Source organism: Nematostella vectensis, chromosome 14, assembly GCF_932526225.1.
Source record: "Nematostella vectensis chromosome 14, jaNemVect1.1, whole genome shotgun sequence".
Lineage (NCBI taxonomy): Eukaryota > Metazoa > Cnidaria > Anthozoa > Actiniaria > Edwardsiidae > Nematostella > Nematostella vectensis.
The window spans coordinates 5,713,899-5,729,208 of record NC_064047.1 but is presented as its reverse complement, the minus strand read 5'-3'; the positions used below and the strand labels follow the sequence as shown (position 1 = coordinate 5,729,208).

The 15,310-nt window shown below is 41.9% G+C and overlaps 2 protein-coding genes across 3 annotated transcripts; both read right to left on the bottom strand.

Moving 5' to 3' along the window:
* Positions 1-43: 43 nt before the first annotated feature.
* On the bottom strand, positions 44-9,396 carry LOC5513892 (low density lipoprotein receptor adapter protein 1-A). 2 transcript variants are annotated; one of them, XM_032383398.2, is made up of 7 exons: positions 9,198-9,396; positions 4,663-4,727; positions 3,726-3,902; positions 2,767-2,910; positions 2,119-2,523; positions 1,417-1,457; positions 44-1,043 (listed from the first exon to the last, which is right to left on the bottom strand). In XM_032383398.2, exons 1-7 carry the CDS (start codon positions 9,298-9,300, stop codon positions 878-880), a joined length of 1,101 nt encoding a protein of 366 aa, XP_032239289.1. In that variant the 5' UTR covers positions 9,301-9,396; the 3' UTR covers positions 44-877. The 2 variants fall into 2 exon arrangements, with proteins under 2 accessions (XP_032239289.1, XP_001634136.1); XM_001634086.3 differs by lacking the exon at positions 9,198-9,396 and adding an exon at positions 6,928-8,035.
* A 2,286-nt stretch (positions 9,397-11,682) lies between these two features.
* LOC5513919 lies at positions 11,683-15,280 on the bottom strand. Its single transcript, XM_001634087.3, has 2 exons — positions 13,691-15,280; positions 11,683-12,949 (listed from the first exon to the last, which is right to left on the bottom strand). The coding sequence occupies exons 1-2, from the start codon at positions 14,643-14,645 to the stop codon at positions 12,723-12,725; spliced, it is 1,182 nt and encodes a 393-aa protein (XP_001634137.1). The 5' UTR covers positions 14,646-15,280; the 3' UTR covers positions 11,683-12,722.
* Between the last annotated feature and the right edge of the window lie 30 nt (positions 15,281-15,310).

The following is a 15,310-nucleotide window of genomic DNA, read 5'->3' as shown; positions in this document are numbered from 1 at the left end:
GTAGAATAGAATGGAAGAACAATATTTAACAGGACAAGATCCATTTTTCACGGGTATGTGGATTTTTTTAATTAAAATTTTTGTTGAATAACCTCACAAAAGAATTTTGTTTTGTTGCAGTACAGGTGAGTTCTTCTATTACACTCGGTTTCTCCTAGAATCTATTTTGTTTTAATAGCTGTGTGGCAAAACTTCAGCTTACTAGCTAGTTTAGTTAGAGGCTACTGATACATACAAAGGTTATGCGTGTTGCTAGGAGATTAATGGCAACCACTGTTACTAAGGGACTACTGGTACTAGTCAATACTGCTCAGGTTTCTGATGAAGGAAGACTGCTTTTGATATGACTCTCTTTGTTAGGAGACCCCTGTTGCTATGACTCCCTCTGTTAGGATACTGATGTTGCTATGACTCCCCCTGTTAGGAGAATGATGTTGCCATGACTCCCTCTGTTAGGAGACTGATGTTGCTATGACTCCCTCTGTTAGGAGACTGATGTTGCTATGACTCCCTCTGTTAGGATACTGATGTTGCTATGACTCCCTCTGTTAGGAGACTGATGTTGCTATGACTCCCTCTGTTAGGATACTGATGTTGCTATGACTCCCCCTGTTAGGAGAATGATGTTGCCATGACTCCCTCTGTTAGGAGACTGATGTTGCTATGACTCCCTCTGTTAGGAGACTGATGTTGCTATGACTCCCTCTGTTAGGATACTGATGTTGCTATGAATCCCTCTGTTAGGAGACCGATGTTGCTATGACTCCCTCTGTTAGGAGACTGATGTTGCTATGACTCCTTTTGTTCCTGTACTGCTGTTGATAAGGACAACTAAAAGGCCATGCTTGAGGATCCAGCGCTTTCTTTCTTCCATCGTTTAAGTCATATGGTCATGAGTAGCGAATAAGTCCTCGGCGGATCCTGATTTGAGAAAGTCCATGGCTGTGTGTTCTGTTGCTAGGAGACTTGTGACGTCGTCCTGGAAGTCTGTTCGTCTCACTGGCGTCTCAAACAGGTTTGTGCTTGAGCGCGCCTTGGCAAGTCTGAGGAAAGAATTTTTTTTCTTAGAGAAATTCAAATTTATCGCTTTTGAAGTTTCTCTCTCAAGTGTCTTTTAGCATTTTACCTTTTACAGCAATAACAGAAATATGAAATTTATGTCACCAAATAGATAGACTTGCACGAAAAAATTATTTGACTTTTTGGGGGGCAAATTCGCGCGCGCTCCGGTTTTTAGCAAGTCACAGGCGCGCGTTTAGCCGCCAATAATTGACGGATCGATTACAGCTTTTGATAGCTTTTGTTGCGACGGCTTCTTTTTCTCGTGAGTGAAACGCAAGAGGAAAGTACCCCTGGGTTTCCGAGAATGGTACATAATAGAGTTCTGTTAAACACTACTAAGCTGTTTATCATTACCTTGTGAATTCCATATCGAAGTCTTCGTCAACAGTCAAATCCTTCAAAAGAAAAAGAAACCCGTGTCAATAAAAGTGCGACGCGCGCTACTGTGACCAACTTGAGATGTGTAGTAAGCTAATAAAGATGCGAGAATTGTACTATCTGATACGACGCGCGCTACCGTGGTCACCTTAACAGTTTTCTGAAGTAAGCCAATAAGGATGCGAGAAAAGGGCTATCTGATACGACGCGCGCTACCGAGGCCACCTTGAGAGGTTTATGAAGTAAACCAATGAAGATGCTAGAAATGTACCTAACTAGCCTCAGCATGTTTTCAGCAGACTTAAAATTGGTTCACCAACAAGTAAAACCAAAGTGCAAACAGCCTCAGTATGTTTTCAGCAGACTTACATAGTTTCCCCAACAAGTAAAACAAAGGTGCAACCAGCCTCAGCATGTTTTCACAAGACTTAACATCGTTTCCTTAACAAGTAAATCCAAAGTGCAAACAGCCTCAGCATGTTTTCACAAGACTTAACATAGTTTCCCCAACAAGTAAATCCATGGTGCAACCAGCCTCAGTATTTCCACGAGACTTTTATTCCCAACAAGCATCAGCATGTTTTCACTTAGTTTCCAACTAGACCCAGCATGTTTTCACCAGACTTAACATAGTTTCCCCAACAAGTAGAACAAAGGTGCAGCCAGAATATAACTCACCAAAGTTTCCATCCGCTGTGATGCATCCAATCCTTCATTGACAATTCCCCTCTCACACCCCTCCACGTGGATAGCAGGCATCCCATCGGAGGTTTCCGTTAACGATGACGTTACTTCCGCTTGGGTAAATGGGTTTGTCGTAGAGTACGACAAATCGTCGTTGTCATCGTCTGCTCTGAAAGGGTTCTTAGACTCGCCGCAGCAAGGGGAAGACTTGGACCCATCATCTTGTGGCTGCACGGATACCTCTTCTGTGACTTTGTTTGTGATATTGGTGGAAGATGTCGCCACAAGGTTGCCGCGGTGTTGCGGGGAGGTTTCTTGTTGCGTCCTCTGTACTATATTCTGCACAGACTCGTACGCGACGGTGAAGGCGTCTGCGACTGTCAGCGCTATAGCTTTAGCCTGCATGATAAGACAAATGGTCAGTGCTATGGCCTCGAGGTCTACTTTAGGGCAATCCCTGGATTTCTTACCGGGATTCCTGTGTTGTAAACGACCCATGGGAAAGAGTATGATCTGGGACGAGCTTGGGTTTTCTATGACGTCTTTATACACCAAAGGAAACCCGATAGGAACGCCAGAGACTAGGCTGCGTCTACATGCTTACATTCATTCGCGTGCTTACATTCACCACAGCCTACCCACCATAGACTCCTTACTGCAGAGGACTGTGTGACAGTACAATTTACGCGAGCTCTGCTCACGTACGATGAAGGCAAACACTTTTGGGAAATAGGGGTCAGCGGTGCAATAGGAAACCCGGTAGATGGGCGCTTCCAGCTTCGTCACCTGTAAAATATATAAAGCTGTATAATAAATACACACACGAGGTTGCACGCGGAGTATCCATATGTATCGTGACCCGCAGTGCTCCCTGGGTATAAAATCACTTAAGCCCGGCGCATGCGCACGCGGTGAGGGAAACTTCACGCGTGCACTTTTCTCACTGCCTAGCGAGGCCAACACTTCAAGCAGCTGAGAATTTTGCCTCAGTTGCTCGCGAGTTCATTCGATCGACGTCCGCACACTGTGGGTTTTCGGCCTCGTGAAGCAGTGAGCAAAGTGCATGCGTGAAATTTCCCTTACCGCGTTCGCCAGGCTTTAACAAATTCATCTTCCCCACATCTTTGCACAACTCTTTGCGAAGCGCACGTGGAACCGAGGTAAGACGTCAAAATTAACCGGAAGTCAGCATTGTACACATTACCCATGACTCGTTGCGGGTAACGAATTTTACACATTACCCATGACTCGCTGCGGGTCACGAATGGTACTCATTACCTATGACTCGCTGCGGGTTACGACACAATACCTAATTTGAAACAAGTATATGCACGGCTCTAAGCCATCATCGTGAGCTAATCGTCTTTTTTTAGACACAGGGTACCCGTGATTTTTAGATGTACTAACCTTTGCCTAAATATCGGCGGTAGTAATTTTCTTTAGCCCGGAAAGCACTAATCTTTGTCTCCATACCAGCGATAGTGATGGCATAATGACCACAGGGTACCCATGAGCCAAGGAAGCACTAACCCCTGTCTCTATATCAGCGATAGTGATTGCATTATGACCACAGGGTACCCACGCGCCCGGGGGGTACTAACCTTTGTCTCCATATCAGCGATTGTGATCTTCTTGGTATATACAGTCAGCAGCACTTTCTGTAGCCTGGCCTCGTGGTGTGACATTTTAAGATGTTTTGCTTCCTCCACGATTTCCCTGACAGTATCATCAGTGCAGCCGGACCCCTTAGCATCGAAAACACGCCGAGTCCCCAGCCACTAAGGAAAAGATATGGTTGTGTGACAATTATATGGAACAGTGAGATCGCGTGGCTGTCACTTGGAACCCTTAGCATTGAATACTTGCCGAGTCCCCAGCCACTAAGGTAATGATATGGTTGTGTGACAATTATATGGAACAGTAAGACTGCGTGACTGTTACTTGCATTGAATACACGCCGAGTCCCCAGCCACTAAGGAAATAATATGGTTGCGTGATAATTGTAAACAGTAAAATTGCGTGACACTTGGTCGTGTAAACAAAAGCTTACGTGGCTGTCTTATGAGACAGTGTGCAAAAATCGTGACAGACAGGTAGGGTAACAGTTTACAGTGAGAGTGCGTGACGATCACGTGAAAAAGTGCGTTACCATACAGCCGACTTATAAGGTTGCCAACATAAGCAGAAATGATCAGTGTTACAAATGTCACGTCACGGCCACGATACTCGACTTATAATAACTGCATTGTCTCCAGTTTACTTCAGGAGGGCCGACAGAAACCTCAACCGTTAAAAAACATAAGAATCAATTAGAATCCGCGCTTTCTGACAGGCAATCCGCTCTATATTATCAGTTACATCCTCAAAGAAACTTTCAATAGACACACTGCTTTTAACAATTCTGAAATACTTTTCGCGTTTTCGGTTAAAAATAATCGGAGATTGTAACGTAAGACCGGAATTGAACTGGTGACCGGAAGTGAACTGGTGACAAGTCGGCTTTAAAATAACCGCCTACGAGCAGGCTACGTTAAATACCTTGACGTAAAAAGGGACGCCGTCGTTGAGTGGCTCCGGTTGATGTAACCAGTCCTCTCTCAACTCTAGAAATCACAATAACACTACGTCAAGTTATTGCACTACGTCACACATAACACTACGTCACACATAACATTACGTCACACATAACACTACGTCACACATGACACTACGTCACACATAACAAACACTACGTAAGACATGTCACAATATCACACATGACACTAAGTCAAATATAACACTACGTCACACATAACACTGCGTCACACATGTCACTACGTCACAACACTACGTCACACAACACTTCGTCACACAACACTACGTCACACATGACACTACGTCACACATAACACTACGTCACACACATTACTACGTCACACATTACTACGTTACACATGACATTACGTCACACATAACATTACGTCACACATAACACTACCTCACACAACACTACGTCACACATAACACTACGTCACACATAACATTACGCCACACATAACACTACGTCACACATGACACTACGTCACACATAGCGCTACGTAAGTTATGTCACATGACACTACGTCACAAATATCACTACGTCACACATAACCCTACGACACACATTACCCTGGACACACAAAACACTACGTCACACATAACACTATGTCACATATAACACTACGTCACACATAACACTGCGTTACACATAACACTACGTCACATAACACTATGTCACATATAACACTACGTCACACATAACATTACGTCACATTTAACACTACGTCCCCAATAACAATACGTCACACATAACATTACGTCATAACACTACGGTACATATAACATTACGTCACATATAACACTACGTCACACATAACAATACGTCACATAACACTATGTCACAGATAACTCGTATGTTTGCGACACTTTCAGATGCAAAAATATAGATTTTATAGGTGCTAGAGGTTTTCGCACAAACCGAGCACTCAAACTCGCCAATCAAGGCTACAATAAATAAATAAATAGAAAAGAGATGCAAAAGAGAAACCGTCTTCAAAAAATTTGTAGTCGAAGCCTTTCAAAAATTACAATCATTATTAATGCTAATATATGCGGTAACCTTCAGCCGACGCCACAAGAGATACCTAAACCAGCATAGGAAAACATGTAGACATAACAACTTAGAAAATTTCAAACAAAAACCCAGATACGCCGACAATAAAAAGAGCAAAAATCCAGAAAAAGAGGTAGTACAGTATACAATCGAAAGAAATACCAAGAAATACCACCTTTGGCAATTCAAGGAAGTCAAAAAGGGGCGGAGAAACATGCTGTCTGATTGACCTGAGCTTTACTAGCAAATCAGCGGGGCAAAACTTAGCGCATCAAAATACGACAGAATCTTCCTAGTTGAAATGCCCATGTTAGTCGAAAATGTTATTCTTGCATGCTATTTTTTTAGTTAGTGGCCTGGTAACGCGCCTTGTGTACTATAATGGTGGTTTGTTGTTGTTGTCGTTGTTAAATATACATGCGATATACATATGATATACATATGTCAACGTCACAGCGTTTTTTCTTTCTCATTCATAATTTTTTCTATTTCCTCTTATTTATGTTTTTGTGTGAAATCCCTTTAAAGTAAAATCTTTGCCCGAGGATATTTAAGCAGCAAATCCACTTCCACAATTTTAGTCGAGTCCTGAATATAAAAGTGCTAATACTCCTAGTTTCACTGCCAAACCAAACTTAGGATCGCGAAAAAGCTCCTCGCACACTCGAGCTACCAGCTTGGCTTTGGAGCCAAACAATAAACAATAAAAAGTACATATAATGACAAATAGCTTGTACAAAAAATGAATAACTAAATTATCAAACAAAGTGTTAAACTGCTTCGTCCACAGCTCCATCTATCACTGGAACTGAGCCATTAGTTTGGCAGTAGTTAGCACTTTTTCCTCAAGAATAATGACCACGACACCCACACCTAGACGTGAACAGGTCATTAAAAAAAGAAAGAGCGGTGATAACAAAGTGGGTATTTGGAATATGAGATTTACATCCATACATTGAAAATGAACATGATTATTAAAAGCGGCTAGAAAGAAAAATATTTTTACTGTTACCAATTTTCTCGCTTGCTTCGTTCTGTGACAAGCTGTGGTTTCCAAAAAAACAATAACTCTTTTATCTTAAGTTAGATTCAATAATTGTGAGAGTCGGTTATAGAGTCAGAGAATCAGGAAAAAATAATTGAAAGATTAAAATAAACCAAAAAAAGAATACCTTGGTAGCAAACAAGGCTCCTGAAATGTGCCAAGAACTGTTGAATTCTCTGGCGAACCAACAAGACACGTCTTGGGCGAGTAGTCCTGTTTTTCGCATTCTCTATTAATAATTCCTCCGCAAATGTCAAATCAACAATACTCGGGTCCTCGCGCAGTTTTCTCCATCCCCTTCGCCGGCGAAAAAGTCTCATTTCTGCGAGATTTCGATCACTATAAAATCCCTAATAAAGAATATCACCTCTGAGAAGACTGAGAAGTCATGCCTAGCGTGCGGATACCATTTGCTTCCTTTCCACTTTGGCTCGGCGCTTTAATTGTAGTTTCCTTATGAATAAATGAACAGGAGATCTTCCTCACACCTGGTGTAGAGCTCAGGCTATACTCGTACATCAGTGGTCAACCTAAAACTCATGATTTACACTCATGACGTGGAATACTCAAGGGCTCTGAGACTTGTTTCCTAAGTATATTGATCTAAATGCTCCAAAAAGGATTAGTTCTACATGTTTGCTGAACACTAAGTTAATGGAAGAGTTAATATCAATATACCTTATCGAGTTTTTCTTCAGCGTGGAATTAATCTTTAATTAGCAAATAACGTGGTTTTCCTTGGAAATTGAATTCCTTTAATTTCTTTTTCTCTGCTATTTAAAAGTGAACCTATCGCAAAATAGCTGCCTAAATGCTATTCACTTTTTTTCAAACCAATACACTTAATTTGTTAACGTTGATGGTAAATAAATATCTATCTTACTATCACTACAGGCTCGCATCCAGGAGGGGGAGCGTTCAAATGTTAGCCCCCTCCCATACAGGGGGATTTACATCGATTCAGTATTATAAAAAAAAGAAAGAATCGGGAACGACACTTGAAAATCTGTTTAAAAGTCGGGCCAGCACCCAATGAGCTTTCACAAAAATCGCACCGACAAATCGGACCGTGTAAATCAGCCAATTTTGTGTGTATTTTTCCGATGTCGGGTCTTAGTTCCCCAACAAATTGCAGCTTTTAGGGTATAGTGGACAATCCGCCTGAAGAATCGGTGCTTGAAAATTTCCCATTGATGGTGGTTGCAGCCCTGACTAAAGCAGCAGATGATAAGGACTTCTCCACAGCAAGCGCTTTTCTTTCTCCCCCCCCCCCCCCCCCCCCACAACACCCTCCCTCAGATCGGCCCTTGTCATTAGAAGAAATACATTCATAAGTACAACAACGAATCAATGTTTTGTTCTTGATGTTTTTTTTTTCTGTTGCTGTTGTTTTGTATCAGAATGCATATATAGGTAACGAGCGCATTGTGTGACAGAATCAGATCCGAGAGCGTTGTGTGACAGAATTAGATCCGAGAGCGTTGTGTGATAGAATTAGATCCGAGAGTGTTGTGTGACAGAATCAGATCCGAGAGCGTTGTGTGACAGAATCAGGCCCAAGCGCATTTTGTTGCAGACTCAAATATCCAAGCTTATTGTGTGCCAGAATCAGATCCGAGCGTATTTCTAGACAGAATTACATCCAAGTACATTTCGTGTCAGAATAAGATCCAAACGCAGTGGGCCAGAACTTGTAGCACGTGTTGTTGATTCTGTTTTCGTGTTTTCGTGTTTTCAGCAGCGGTTATCAAGTCTATTATCTTAGCAGTAAGGCGTCATGGTGAGATATCAGCGTTTCTATAGCAATAAATGTAGCATTAACTGTTAATATTCATTTGGCTCCACAATAAACACATCGCTTCCAACCGCAAAATTCATAAAACAGATAAAGTAGTTCTCGAGAGATTAACTTTTAAAGGTATGGGAATATCTTTTCTAAAGGTCAAAAGCACTTGAATTTAGTTGCGAACTGTAACATTTTTCTTAGATTCGAGAAAGAGTTCCGTGTAATGATATTACTCGACAAATCAACAAGCTCATGTAAAGCAAAACAAATTTTGACCCGGGGTAGGACGCTAGTCCGCGGATTGGCGCTCAGCCTGGGCATCATGTAATGATACCGTAAATCGACAACAACACAAAGCTAAGAACAATACGAACTTTATCCAATTGTTGATTGAACACGAGTGTATTTGTGGTTTAAAAATCAACGAGGGCGACATTACGCAACAGGGATTTTAACTGATTGCCTGATAGAATTCTATAAATTCATAAAATTTGTATTGCATAGTGTATCAACGCGTTTTTTTATGGTTTGAAATTGCTGAAATTAAATGTCACTGTTAGTTTATCTAAGCTACAGTAAATAGCAAAGTAGTTCGAGATTCTGCTACCAACCTTCGTGTCTATGTGATCGTTTCTCATACGCTTCCTCGAGCTTCCGTCGAATAACTTGAGGACTTCTTTTTACCTTGTCAGCTACAGTTTTGAGGGAGTCCATGAGTTATTTCGAAGAACCTGTTATGTCAATGTACCAGCGAAGAGTACGCTTATCTTTATCTATCCGTGATATATACAGGATAATATTATGGGCTACCGCACGCAAAGTTTGTTGTTGTTTCCCGTGAATGGGGGGAGGGGGGGGGGGGGGTGGGGGTGTTCCCGTATCGATGCTTGATACGGGAAAACACCTACAAGGCGCTACTAAAAATTAAAGACGAACTTGTAGATTTTACTTTTTAATATCACTTATTGGGCAAAAGCCAATGTAACTATGATGTAACATGCTGGTCGTATTATTGTGGGGTCAAAATCACTAAATCAGGGCCCAGTTATTTTAAGGGATTGTTTGAGAGAAAATAGGCTTTTCAATTACATTAAAAGTGGTATCTGAGGATTTTCGAAAAAGAATGAGCGGATCGGCGGATTCGGAGATCCAGTTTCACCCCCCCCCCCCCCCCTCAAGAAGGCTATAATAAGCTCAAAATTGGCATAAACAAAACTTATAACAAAACAAAAAATAAGGGAGGACTTTATAGAGGCTTCTTTGAAGTGATAAATTTTGAAATTTTGTAAATTTGTTGTATGGCCGACGACGGAAAAATAGCAAAAAAGTAGGAAGAAAACCAACGGACACCATCTATCTACTTGTGTGCGTCGGACCTTGTGGTCTGCATCGACAGTTGATTATGAAATAAAACCTTTAAAAGAAAAAGTCGACAACAACGCAGAATTGTTTCTTTAAACGATATTTCGGCAGGCCAATACCTGCCTTCTTCAGATTTTAAATGAGTTACAGTAACATGTTACAGCTAGTATATGTACAAAGTTTATTGATGATTAGCTAACAAAAGATAAAAATAGTAATTGAGTGAGGAATAACTAAGAAAATAGTGATGGTAAATAGGGGGTGTGGATTACTAAACGGTTTCTTCACGCCGGATGAGGCCATAGGGTTAACGCACTGCTAACATTTCCCGCATCGACGCTCTACGCCCTAATCAGGGGATTTTTTCTCCACCGACCCTCCAGGCATCAAATCGTCGTTTTACGGTCCCATTCATCTTCCTTTTATATTTGTCCCTATCAAATAATGCTATTTTTCCTTTAAAAGGAAGAACATCTGAGCTAGGCAAAACGTTTTGGAAAAAAAAAATTCGAATAAGCAAAGCTTGTTTAAATTATAAAATCATTATTATCGAGAGAAAAAACACGACACTGGTGTCGAAAGAACGGATGTCATTTCACTTTTCTATTCATCTTTATACATTCCCCCAATATATCCTGTCTACATTCGTCAAACTGTCCCTCTTCCAAAATTCACTTGTTAAATAAATTAGCAAATTAGAATATGCTCAGTTTAATTCAATTCGCCGAACACCGGTGTTGCCAATAGAGTGATCCCCTCCCTCCTGGGTGTTGCACTCGGCCGAATAGAAAACCGAATAGACTCATCATCTAGTTTGAAATTAACGAGCTAAAAGCTTCTCTAGGACCCAGTACCCTGGGTGCCAGAGCCTCTCAGCCATATTGTGACGAGCTCGTCGCAGCGACAGTGCTGAATAACGTATGCGCATGCGCGTGCTCTTGCGAAAACAAGCACAGCACAATCGTAGTGTTGAATCGTTCGAGAAAAGGTACGAAAGGCTGATTTCAGTCGCTGTTTTGACTAACTGTACAGCAATAAAACCCTACTGTACAAAAGATGACAGATTTGTGTGATAATGAGAGAGTCATAAAAAAATTTACAAGCTTATGTTTCTAGTTTTCTTAGCATTATCCAAAATGTGACAGTTTGCCGCCATTTGAAAACAAAAAGGCTGGTTTAACCGCGCGGTACTGGAACTAGTCTTGCGTTTTTCAGTACGGTCGAGCGTCACAGGATGAGAGAAGTCTGGCTATGAATTTTTTTTATCATTTAGAGCATCGGGCATCTTGTTTTATGGGATTCATAGTGCTTGCATTCAATCAGAAATGCAGACATTGAGCTTACCGCGTCGATGAGCTCCGTTTATCCCGCTTGGTTGAGGCGTTGTTACTATAAAGGCTGGTTCTCACGACCACGTAAGCGTAAGCGAAAAAGTCTTATGTCGCGTGAGAACCAGCTCGACGTAAGCGCAAGGGACTTACGCATGCTCAGTTCGTAGTCTAGTGCCGATACCTCCTCGACGAGTTTGGTTAATTTATGCTTATGTTCCGCTTTTGCTCACGTCGATCCGGTTTTCACGCGACGTAAGCGTAACATAGACGTGAGATTATTAAAACTTCCCGTTCTTCTTGCACTTATACGCTGGGGCCCAAACAGGGGCTTAGTACCCCTACCCCTCCCCCCAACAAATAAAACACGTCAGACTTATGTTGATATTGGATTAATCACAAAACATTTTATCCCGCTTGTGTTTAATTCGAGTTTTCGTTACTCGGTCGCTAAAAAGGCTGAATACTGCATCTCGAGAAACCCTCTCACTACGGTAGTGCGGTTTAGGTTTGCGGTAAAAGAGCGGGTCGGACCTCGAAAAAAATACCCACCCCCCTTGCCCCCCTCTTTAATCGTTGCATTTTTTTTATTGCAGATATTTAGGCTGTTCAATTTAACCTTAAAAAAGAGAATAGCCATATAGCACAACGTCGTTTTCCTTGCTGTAATTGATGTCTCTGTTCACAAAGAGGCAATGCTGTTATGCCGCAAAATGTAATAATTAACGCAAAATGGGATGTTAACGCAAAACGTAATAACTTTCAAAGCAAAATGTTATAAATGTTTAACACGAAACGTAATAACTTTTGACTAATAGTTAAATGTTCTACTAATAGGAAAAAGATGGAATGTTAACACGTAGAGAGAAACGGTAGATCGTTCAGTGAAAGAAAGGCGACTTGAAAGTGCATTGTTCTTGCCTTGGCTTCCAGATATATTTGTTGGTATGGTGTGACTTTATTCCCGATTTAGTGACAAAGTCAAAGTAAGCAAAACACGTGTTGGTCGGCCTTAGCCACTACCGCAGGTCCTTTCGAGTATGGAAAAAGGCTTTTTTTTCGATTTTGGTCTTTCAGTTGCGTATTTCAGAAAGAGTGGGAGCCTGGGTTAGTGAAAAGAAAGATTTCTCCCCCTCCACTCTTCCGGCTTCCGGTTCCGGTTTCAACTCGCCACAGGAACCCCAACTCATAAAAATACTGAAAGTAAAAAACAGTCAAGATGCCTGAGGAGGAGGCCAGGTCGGCCTAGTCCCTCGCGTTTTTCTGGCTTCCTGTGGTTGATGGCGTGACGTCACAGGAAGCCAAGTTGGCTATCCTCAGCCCCTATGTTTCATTACCAACCACAGGGATCAACAGCCATCAAGGATTAGTCTTCACGTGGGTGAATCTGAAAATTTGAATTTTTGGTAAAGTCCATCTTATCCTCCACGGGTAAATTCCCTTGAATTATTTCAAATTAGAGGTCTCCGTGAGATCATCGTCAGCTCTCTTTGGTATAACAGGTGGCACAGGGATCCCAAAGTAACTACCGAGGTTAAATCCCTCCAGCGCATGCGCAGTGTGCATTCGGCAAAAAGCAGGCGTTGACAGCAGATTAATTGCGAACTTTCCGCTGAACAAGAGAATCACGGAGATCACATGGCACAATGAGGCCATCAGGGGCGGACTACAAACTAAAAGAAAATATATGAATGACCACAAATTGGCTTTACATACAAAAGGGTCTGACTTATAGATGTATGACATTTTTGTCCCTGAGCAGAAAGTATGTCATATGTTTGTGCAAAAACCGGTGTGCTTTGCATAATGAATTTTTTTTGTTTAATTATCTATTTATCCATTTATCTGTTTAATGCCTCAGTAAATTTATGTTACTTTGAATGGCTTTTTTTTGTTTTAATAGCATAAAACAGCTTGGGGCGAGAAACCTGTTGGTCTGGGTCTATAAGAGTTTGCGTCCAACAAAGACGTAGCAAACACGACTTCCTTCAAACTTATGTGATTATCATAATATTATTCTAAATAGGCCATTCTAGCCATAAGCATGCGCGCGCACTCAACATGGAAACATGGACATCGTTATGACGTCATTGTGACGTCATAATTAATTCGACCACACCCAAAATAGGGCGTGACGATTATTTGCATGCTGGTTATCATTGTCTGTGAGTTTGATGGTCATAGCCTAAGCGGTTCATGAAATACGGAGGGGTGACACTTTTAGCCTCCCCCCCCCCCCCCCCAGTCACAGACAGCCTAAAAAAAGCCCAGTCTGAATAGGGTTAAAAAGGCCCGCACTGCATTCTGGTGGTTGAGCTAGGTTTCTATAGTAATGCGCGCAAGCTTATAGCTGGAATGGCCCATTGACCTCCTTAAAGGAATTGACAGAGAAAGCTATAAAAACGATGCTTTACCTTGTGTCATGAGGAGATCCCCCACATACCACCATCCCATCCACAGGGATACCACACCTATCCCTTGCACGTAGATATACGCCAGCTCTAGCACCGTCTTCACATTTCGTGACCACGTGGATTGTGCTATGAAATCACCAAGAGGTCTACTAGACCAAAAACACAGGGCATGGATCACGGAGCCGACAAAAAAGACACAAACACGCTGAGTTTGTAGCGAGGGAGAGATTAAATTAGCACCGGAGGTTTCCACTAGAATCCATGTCCCCCGCCAGAACGAGACTACGCAAATTCCAACGACAATGACCGTAAAAATAGAGTTGATTATGAGATAAGCCCGCGCAGTTATATCCTTCGTAGGTACCCAATGGTTGACTTCGCCGACACGTAGCTCCACTTTCACGACAGGTTCGAAATTGTCTTTGAGGATGTACACCGGGGTCGCAGTAATATTACATGCGGCGTTACACACGGATAGTATAACAAAACCAAGTGTATGGCTTATCAAAGCACTGAAGATACTCTTACCGGTTACACAATCAATAGCTTTCCATACACCCCTCCAGAAAACCACTGCAGAAACACCAATAATATAAACCAAGAAACCCCATATAAACACTCGGAAAAGTCTACCGCGCTGTTCCAGATATTCCTGAATTCTGTTCTGTGTGATCATAAGTGCGAGGATTACAAATGAACTCGTACCCACAGAGACTACCAGCTCGAGTCTAGGTGATCGTGGAAAAATGGAAGGCGTAAAGAGGTCTTGGAGTAGCCATGTTGAGCTCCAGAAGAGCACAAACACTGGTGTTATGAATACAAATCCGATGAGAAAGTCAAGGAGCCGAGTCTTGGTATTCTGCCGTGATTCGTTTTCCAATAACAGAGCGCAGTCATCCGTTGTTCTTTCGTCATTTTTTGACTCGATTTCTTGAGTGACTGTTTCTCCTTCCATTTGACATGTCACTTAGAGCAACTCTTGAAGACTGGCAATGTAAGACACGGCAAATGGTTTGTTTTCAATGAATTGTTAAGCTTTTTAATTATTGAACATTATTAGAGTTACTTGTCTCACACAACTCCACAAGAAACTAAAACAAATAACTTGATCGCAACGCTTGCAGTATTTTTATAGATTCAAATTTAAGCAAATCGTCCATGGGACTGTTATATTGATTCTTTTAAATAAATTCTAAATAAAAAATTGCAATTTCACGTTTGTTATGTTGTTAATACGAGCTACCTGTTGGCACTTTATGGCATGTGGACCCAGTCCCCTCGCGTATCTTGCAGTCCCATGAAACGCGGGGAGACTGGATCCGCATACACTCGAGGGGACTGAATCTTCCAAAAACGCGATAGGACTAGGTCTGCACGAAACGCGATACCGGGTTTACATGAAACGCGAAGAGGACTGGATCTACGTGACACGCGAAAAAAAAAGGCCTGGGTTTACCTTTCGATTCGAAATGGAGAACCCAGGCCCGTGCGCAGGGGGGTGCCCTCCCCCTTGGCGGTCAAAAAGTGAGTCATTTTTTATCAAGGAATCTTCAATTTCTTTGCTTTTTCCATATGTCCATATTATACCTGATATGACCCCCCCCCCCCCCCCCCCTTGGC